Below are 9,460 nucleotides of genomic sequence, written 5' to 3'. Positions count from 1 at the left end.
CCACATGCAAATTCTGATTCCATAGGTGTGAGGATGCCAAGATTCTGAATTTCTTAACAACTCCAAGATGATGCTGGTGACGCTAATCCACAGATCCCTCCTTGAGAGCGAGTCTAAATCGCAACGGAGAAGCTTTGCGTGAAACAATGAACACTGCATAATAATATTGACACCCATGGGTAATTCCCTCCCCTTGAGTTTGGGCTGGACCTAGAACTTTGCTTCTTGTGAATACCCAAAAAGAGATGGGAAGTCATTTTCAAGATCAAGTTACCAAAGATCCGAGCTTTGGCATTGCTCACAACCCTCACAACCTTTCTCTTGCTCTCTTGCTTGCTTGCTCTGATGAAGCCAACTGCCATGTGGCAAGCCGCTCTAAGGAGAGGATGGATGCTCTGTATAACAGTCAGGGAGGAAATGAGACCCTCAGTCCAACAGCCTGCCAGGAACTAAATCCTGGCAAACAATCAAGTGTGCTTGGAATCAGACCCTTCCCCAGTCAAGCCCTAGGATATCTGCACCTCCAGCTGATAACTTGATTGCCATCTTCTGAGAGTCCCTAATCCACAGGACCAAGCTAAACTTCACTCAGATTCTTGACTCACAGAAACTGCAAAAAAGTAAATGTTTGTTGTTTTAAGCCACAAAATTTGGGGGTAATTTGTGACACAGCAGTAGATAACTAATAAAGAGGAATTGCAGAGTCACAAGGGAACTTTTGAGGATGATATTATAATGATCTTGATTATTGTGATGGTTTCACAGGTATATACACATTTCAGAACTCATGAAACTGTGTGCTTTAGGGGTTGGCCCTGTGGCTGAGTGGTTGGTTTTGCGCGCTCTGCTGCAGGCGGCCCAGTGTTTCATTGGTTCGAGTCCTGGGCGTGGACATGGCACTGCGCGTCAGGCCACGCTGGGGCAGCGTCCCACGTGCCACAACTAGAAGGACCCACAACAAAGAATATACAACTATGTACCGGGGGTCTTTGAGGAAAAAAATAAAATCTTAAAAAAAACAACAAAAACAAATTGTGTACTTTAAATTTCTACAGTTTATTGTATGTCAACGTACTTCAATAAAGTTGAAACTGCATTATGAAAGTGTCGGAGTGGGAAGAGATTTTCCCCCATTTACTGGGAGATTTTCCTTCCCCCTGCAAATATCACTTCACTAAAACAGAGCTCCTTTTTTTAGTAACATGAAGGCTCATGTGCCCCAAATTCATACTCTCCTAATGGTACTGGAGGAAAATTGACCTATATTATGCCCTGAACTCTATTTTATATGATCACTATTGAATTTTCTTAAATTGTTCTGTTTTCAGAATGTGTCAAATCCTTGATTGAGCTATGGTTGGGTCACTGATCTGAGAGTCTTGAAGTCATCTTGTGCCCATCAACTTGAACTTATTTCATGGGTCCAGAGCTCAAGCACTCAGTCTCGTGTTCATTTAGTAATAGAAAAGATGAATAATGATGCCAGTTCTTTGCCAGGTCTTGTAAACTGGTGGTACAGAGGTGAATCAGATCTGAGACTTGCCATCATGGAGTCCACTGTCTGGTGTCTTCAGGCTTGAGGGACACCCACTGCTATAGCCTTCCAGGTGTTCTCATACATAATCTCACTGAATCTAACCCATTCACATATCAAGTGTGCCCAGTGGATCTTGGAAAGAATTTGATGGAGAAGTTATGTAGGCTGTGTCCCAGGCTTAGTTGCTGGTGCCCATGCTCCTGGGACTTCATTCTGGTGCTTTGCCCCAGGCTGTCACTTTGAGGAAGGCCCTCTTCACATCTTTGTTCCTAAGGCTATAGATGATGGGGTTGAGGAAAGCAGAGATGACATTATAGAATAGAGCCAGCTTCTTATCCTCTTCTGGGGAGGCCTCAGAGCCAGGTCTCATGTACATAACCATACATGGAATAGAGAACATAGTGACCACAGTGATGTGGGAGGCACAGGTGGAAAAGGCTTTGAGTCGCCCTTGGGTTGAGCGGATCCTCAAGACGGCAACAAAGATATTGATGTAGACAATGATGATGAGGGAGAGTGGGACCAACAGAAGGATGAAGCCCAAGATGAAGTCCACCTGGTCGTTGAGAGATGTGTCTGCACAGGCCAACTTCAAAACTGCGGGTACTTCACAGAAGAAGTGGTTTATCTCATTGGGGCCACAATAGGGAAGAATCATAGCAGAGACGGTGTATATCAGGGCACAGCTGATACCCCAGAATCCACAGAAGGCCACCATTAACCTACATAGCAAAGAGTTCATGATGACTTTATACCTCAGGGGATGGCAAATGGCCACATACCTGTCATAAGCCATGATTGCAAAAAGCCAAGACTCGGTGATTCCTAGCATCAGAAAGATGTACATCTGGGCCACGCATCCAAAGTAGGAGATGGTCTTCTTCTTGCAAACCAGATGCACCAGCATCTGGGGCACTGTGGTGGTGACATAGCTCATATCCAGAATGGATAGGACACTGAGGAAAAAATACATGGGTGTGTGGAGGCGGGAGTCGATGTGTATCAAGGTGATAATGAGCCCATTGCCCAGAAGGGTGATGAGGTAGAGGAAGAGGAAAACATTGAATAGAATAACATTTATCTCTGCATTACGAGAGAATCCTAGAAGAATGAACTCGGTAAGAGAGCTGTGATTTCCCCAGAGAAAGTCCTGCATCCTTCTCCTGGTGTAGAGAAAGAACAGAGCCATCATTCATCAGGTGAAATCTCCAAATTCAAATCCTGCTGCTACTCATATATTACGAGTTCCAGATACTAGTAGCAAAGTAAGTGAGTATTAGGACACCCACAAAGTTAGCAACCAAATTTTTTAAAAGGATTTCTATTTGATATGAAACAGCGTGTTAATATTGTACCATTTAATCCCAGTTTATCCTGAGATCCCAAACAATAAGTTCCATATTCCAAAATGTAGAACCTGCAAAAGGGGGATCTAAAACTGTGTCTTGCACTTCATGAACGTGCATAGTTCATGCAGCTTGTAAAAGATTCCAAAGCTGTCAAGGAAAGAATTGGATATTTGAAGATACAGCATTTGCTGTGAGTTTCATACCAAATTGGGATGTTTGCCCCTCCTTTGAAGCTTCCCCCAAAATGAGCTTCAGTGGAAGCCGTTGAATAGCTTGATGGCTACTCTGGAACTTCAGAGACACAATTAGATATCTGACTCAAGCCTGTAGTAACAAAAAAAGCAACTATTATTTGGAAGTAATTTATACTCTATGAGGGTCAAAATCATGCGTTTCCATGCTCTAGAGATGGGTGATACATGAGAGAGAGAGGGAATGAAAAGAAAAGAGAAGGGAATAAAAGGAAAGAGGGGACTGAACGAGGGAAGGATGGATAGAGGCAGGTAGGGAGGAAGGAAACTACCAGGCTAGGATACTATACTTAATGAATATGTCCTTCAGAAAAGAAACCCGTTTGCTCTCAAATGAAAACCGATAATTCATTACCAAAAGGCTTAGAGTAAAAGAAATAATAAACAACTTCTTTAGGCTGAAGGAAAATGATCCCTGCCAGAAATGTGGAATTGAAAGAAAGAATGAACACCAGAAGTAGTAAATGTGTTGATTATTTAAAGCAACAAAAGGAACACTATCACGAGGGGTTTTAAATATATATATAGACGTGGAATCTGTGATAAAAATATCCTAATGAATAGGAGAAGAAGATGGAGTTAAACTGTTCTAAGATTTTTGCATCGTTTCAGAAACGGTAAACTACTATGTTAAGTGAGACTATAATAATTCAAAGATATATATTTTAGTCTCTAGATCAAGTATTAGCACACTTTTTCTATAAGGGGCCAGATAGTAAATATTTTAGGCTTTGCAAGCAATATACAGTCACTGTAGCATATTTTTATTTGTTTTTTTAACCTTTTAAAATGTAAGACTTATCAACCCTTGCTCTAGAATAAAAATCAAAAGAATAATACAAAATAGTAAAGCTCAAAATATAATACAGAATATAGAGGGAATAATTTAAAATTCTCAGGCCAGCCCAGTGGCGCAGTGGTTAAGTTCTCACGTTCCTCTTCAGTGGCCTGACGTTTGCCAGTTCAGATCCAGGGTACACACATTTGCACCACTTGTCAAGCCATGCTGTGGCAGGCGTCCCACACATAAAGTAGATGAAGATGGGCATGGATGTTAGCTCAGGGCCAGTCTTCCTCAACAAAAAGAGGATTGTCAGCAGATGTTAGCTCAGGGCTAATTTTCCTCAAAAAAAAAAAAAAAAAACAACTCAATTATAGTAGTTCCCCCGCCTTATCGGCAGTTTTGCTTTCTGCAGTTTCAGGTACCTGCAGTCAACCACAGTCCGAAAATAATGCTGCATCACAATGCCTACTCATTCACCTCACTTCATCTAATCACGTAGGCATTGTACCATCTCACCTCATCGTAAGAAGAAGAGAGAGTACAGACAAGATATTTTGACAGAAAGCGACCACACTCACATAACTTGTATTACAGTATATTGTTATAATTATTCTATTTTATTATTAGTTATTGCTATTAATCTCTTAATGTGCCTAATTTATAAATCAAATTTTATCATAGGTATGTATGTATAGGAAAAAACATCATATATACAGGGTTTGGTACTATACACTGCGGGTCTTGAAATGTATCTCCCTTGGATAAGGGGAGGACTACTGTAATTCAAAAGAAGGCAAAAAAGTAATATAGAAACAAAGAACACTTGGGACAAATAGAAAACAAGTAGTAAGATGATAGACTTAAACCTAATTACAATAACTACATTAAATGTAAGTGTACTAATACAGCCAATTGAAAGACAAAGATTGTCAGACTGTATTTTAAAAAGCTAATAACAATGAAAGAATTCCATAAGTAAAGGGATCATCTGTAAATACCAGAGAATAACAGGAAGCACAGTTTCTAGATTATCAGGACAGTACCTGTCAACTCAGGACTTTCTTGCCCCTACCTACTCTCCCTCTTCCTACTAGCCTGGCAGTGACTGAAACCACAGGGAATTGGGATGAGGACCTGACAAACTAAATGATGAAGAAACACACCATACTTCCCCCTTTTTATTGCAGGCAGCTATCTACAGCAAGCCTAACTCAATCTGAAGTGTTATAGAAAGTATCCTGCAGGAAGTAAGAGTCAAGCTAGTCTTTGGAGAGTGGGTAGATGCTAACTAGAGGGGAAGTTCAGCAAAGGATATGCCATGCAGATGGAGCATCATGTGTGAATCACAAAGCATGAGCTAAGCCAGAGAGTGATGGGAGACGGGGCTGGAGAGGTAGGCAAGGACATGGAGGACCTACCTTGCCCTGCCAAAGAGGGTGGATTTTATAGAGAGGAAGATAAGGATCCGTATAGGCATGACATCAGGTTTATATCTGGAAACAATCACTCTGGCTGTAGTGTGGAGACTAAATCAGAGGAGGAACATGCCAACTACGGCAATTATGCAGGAAGGAAAGGATGAGAGTGGGAACTAAGGCAGTGATTATTGATATTAAAGGTAAATGTCAGACAGGAGTCCTTAGGAGGTAGGATCCATGGGTCTAGGTAAGTGATTATGGAGTGGTGAGAAAGAAAGAGGAGTCAGGGTTGAATTCCAGGTTTGGGTAAATGGATGGGTAATAGTGCCACTCAATGAGATAGGGAACATGGGATGAGAAGTTTGAGGAAGGAGGTCAGGAGGACACATGTTGAGTGTGGTTTTGGACTCAGGGACCTTGTGGGATTCCTCGTATCTGTTGGGTTGATGGGTCAAGAGCTAAAGAGAAATCTCTAGCGATAGGAATCTAGTGTCATCAGCACTTCTGTGGGAACTGAAGCCACCGTAAAGAATGAGATCATCCAATGAGAGTGTGTAGTGGGAGAATGGAGCTGAAAGAAGAACTCTGAAAGGCCCCAACATTGAAGGGTTGGCTTCAAGGAAAGAATCCAGAGATGATATTGAGAGGCCAAAGATGGATGACATGTGACACAGAAACCCAAGGAGAGATGGGGTCTGCAAGGAGAAGGTGGTCTTTGTGGCTAAATGTGCATAGACATCAAGTATGACAAGGACCAAAAAGTGACTACCACTTTTAGTAACAAGGAGGCTTTGGGAGAATAGTTTCAGCAAATGTCTACCTGAAGTAGATCGAAGGAAGCAAGCATAGGCTGCATTTCTAAGACATTTGTACTAGATGGAAAGGAGTATAGGTCAGACACTAGGTAGTGATGGAAACATGATTTTTTAAGATGTAAGAATTTTGATTTGCTTATATGGTGAAGCAAATGGTCATTTAACAGAGAGGGGTAAAATTACAGGATTGTAGCAGCCTAAATCATGGAGCAAGGCTTTGATGAAGCAGGAAAGGATGGGATCCAGGCTATAAAAGGTGAGATTAGGCTCAAATCAGAGGAGGAGCCTCTTCCACTGTAGCTGATGGGAAGGGGGGAAGAATTGGTGGGGATGTAGAATATTTCAAATGTCAACATGTAGCAGAAATTCTGAAGTATATCTGTATCAAATCTGTTAGACAACTCTGAGGTTTTTTTGCCTTTTTAACTTCCTTTGTACCCCATGTGAGGAAAACAACCTAATATAACAATAGAATAGCAATAGAATAGAAGAGCAATAGAATCAAGTTACAAAGCCATCTCACCCAACAAGCAAAACAGTCTGAAACCAGTCTCACGGCTTAAAGACACTTCCATATTTATATCTCTTCCCTAGACCCATCCTCTGAAATCCACGTATTCAACTACCTACTTGAACTCAGCTCTCGGATCTTTAATATGCACCTCAAACTCATTGTATCTAAAACTGAGCTCTTAATTTTCACTGCATGATCTAGCCCTTGGATCTTATCTCCCATTACTGTCCTTCGCTCACCTGATAAAAACCACACTCTTTCCTTTCTAGTCCATCAACTCCCAACTAGGCTTTCACCTCAGGACCTTTGCCACACTATTCAGTACTTATGCTCTCTTTCACCAGATATCTCCAGGGTGAGTTCTTTCACTTCCTTCAGATTTCTGCCCAATTGTCATTTCATCAAAGAGTCCTGTCTTCACTTCCTTTCTGAAATGTAGCCATCCTTTGCTATCTCTCAAGTCTGCTTCACTTTTCTTCATTGTACTTCTCACTTCTTAAACAACTTATCTATTTATCTGAGTATTGTCTGTTACCCCCAATTAGATTGTTAAACCAAGTATTTTGCATTTTTTCACTACGGTTTTTCCAGTATCAATCATTGTGCCTGCACACAGTAGTAACTCCAATAAGATTTATTAAATTATTAAAGCAAGGATGCTGGTCTTGGACTCCATCCTAGAAGCTATGTTGGGAGGACAAGGAGAGGTGACTCTTACCTGTCCTCTCTAGTGGGGCAAACACATTTGGAACATAGAATTTACAACTGTGATCCATGTCATAGATGGGTGTGTGGACAAGTTGCGGTATGTAGAAATCTATATTGTGATGATGAAAAAAATAAATAAATCTGAGCAATGGTGATGTTTTCTCTGCAGAAAACATCCTAATTCCAGGAGCATTGCAGCAACCTCTCACTTGTGATTCTAATCCCCTAGTTCTATAGCATTTGCTAGGGGCAATGGAGTTTTTTCACTGTGACCTCTGTCCATGTATCCATAACATGGTGAAGAATGTATGTAGGAAAGAGCATGGGGTGCTTAGAGGAGGAGAAGCAGAGGGAATGGAAATGGGGGATATGTGAACAGGCTCCAAAAGCACACTCAGCCCCACGATCCCTGGTGACTATAACAGTTAGCATGGCTGGACTGCAAGTATCTACATGGGAGGCATCTGCCTTGCTCCCCCATCCTCAATAAGAGATCCTTAGAACAATCCAAATTTCAAAGTGGTCCCCTAAACCTCTGCCTCCCCTGAGATCTTGCAGTCCCCTCGTCCTCTCCCATATCCTAGTGCTGTCCTATCAACCTTCCCACCTCCCATCTGTCACCCCCTTGTCTTGCCCACTTCCAAGGGTCCCACTGGTTAGAATGGGGACATGGGGGGAGCCCAACTGCCTTAGCCTCCTGAAGAACAGCCCTTCCTCCTTATCTTTATCTTCACTGACAACTAACTGAAGGCCAGTTTCCTTAAGGGAGATGTGCACAGTAAGTCAGATAAAGACAGAGAGGGAAAGAAATGCATTTGGACAGAGAGAAGTAAACAAAAAAGCAAGTCAGAGACACAGGGAAGAGGTGAACAGAGAAGCAAAGGACAGAGCTAGAAGCACAGGCATGAAGGGACATCCAGATGTTAGGATTTGTGGACAGTAAGAGAGCCAGGGCAGGCAGAAGTTGGGATGTCTTGGATGAGAAGACTCTTGAGCCTCAGGCTGCCTGCCCCCAACCCTGCCACCATACCTGCTGTTGGGCTCCATGTGAGGGATGGATTAGGAGTCTGAGGAGCTCTTCTTTGAAACTCTGCTCCTGGGGGCCCTGATTCCCAGGAGGACAAATCCAACAGCTTCCTAATGAGTTCCCTGTGCCTTTGAATTCCCCAAGATCTGAACATCATCTCTGAACTACAACACCTAGTACTCAAAGCTGTGTATATCCAGAGCCCCCGCCCCTCCCTATGGCTCCTCAAATGGCCTCCTTGCTCTGGTCAGGTCAATCTTCTACCTGTCCATGCTCTCCCATGCTCCATGTTTTCTCTGGGTTAGCACCAGACTGTGTGGGTTGGATCCCTGGTTTCACACAATTACAGCTGTGTGATTTGGGCAAGTTTCACAAACCTCTCTGGGGCTCTAGCCTTTTATCAGTAAAATAGAACCTGCTTCTATTTTGTAGTGAAGACAAAATGAGTTAATAAGTATAAAGTTTTTAGGACTGCACCTGGCTTATAGTAAGTGATCTATAAATTTATTATTCTCCCTCATTTGCATCTTCTATGCTTCCCACCTGAAGATCCTCTCCCCTTATGTCTTCAAGTCTCTCCTAAATTTCAGGCCCATGTCCCTCAGGAAGTCAACTATGACTACTTGATCTGTTCTGTCTCTTGTTACCCTCACTCTCTGTTATTGTTCTAGGATTCCTGAGTGACCTGTGAGAGCTCTGAAGAGCACAGCTGCATCCCCCAGCCTAACACACCTGCATGTGTGCAGGTCTGTATTTAGAGAGAACACCCTTCAGCTCCCTTGGGAAGCCCCACTTTCTGTCTTCCAGCACATATTTTGTATCTCTCCTTTGGGCCAAGTCTTGTGCAGAAGAAAGGAAATGTAGAGCCAAGGGGCGTTTTTCCTTGTAAATAAGCATTTACAAATCAATGTCTTCAGAGCATTTGGTGAGGAATGCAGCAAATGCAGGGGCTCTGAAGAGGTAGCAGCTAAGTTTTCCCAGGGGAATTACATTTAAATTAGGTCTTTAGCATGCAATAAAATACTCGGGAATGAAATAGCAGACATAAATATTGATC

General features: G+C 42.3%; 1 protein-coding gene across 1 annotated transcript; it reads right to left on the bottom strand.

Annotated features, from left to right (window-relative positions):
• Nucleotides 1–1,745: 1,745 nt before the first annotated feature.
• On the bottom strand, nt 1,746–2,693 carry LOC124238971 (olfactory receptor 2A12-like). The gene has a single exon (XM_046660245.1). It carries the CDS (start codon nt 2,691–2,693, stop codon nt 1,746–1,748), a length of 948 nt encoding a protein of 315 aa, XP_046516201.1.
• Between the last annotated feature and the right edge of the window lie 6,767 nt (nt 2,694–9,460).

The sequence above is a fragment of the Equus quagga genome, chromosome 5, assembly GCF_021613505.1.
Source record: "Equus quagga isolate Etosha38 chromosome 5, UCLA_HA_Equagga_1.0, whole genome shotgun sequence".
Classification (NCBI taxonomy): domain Eukaryota; kingdom Metazoa; phylum Chordata; class Mammalia; order Perissodactyla; family Equidae; genus Equus; species Equus quagga.
This window is presented reverse-complemented; position numbering and strand designations above follow the sequence as displayed.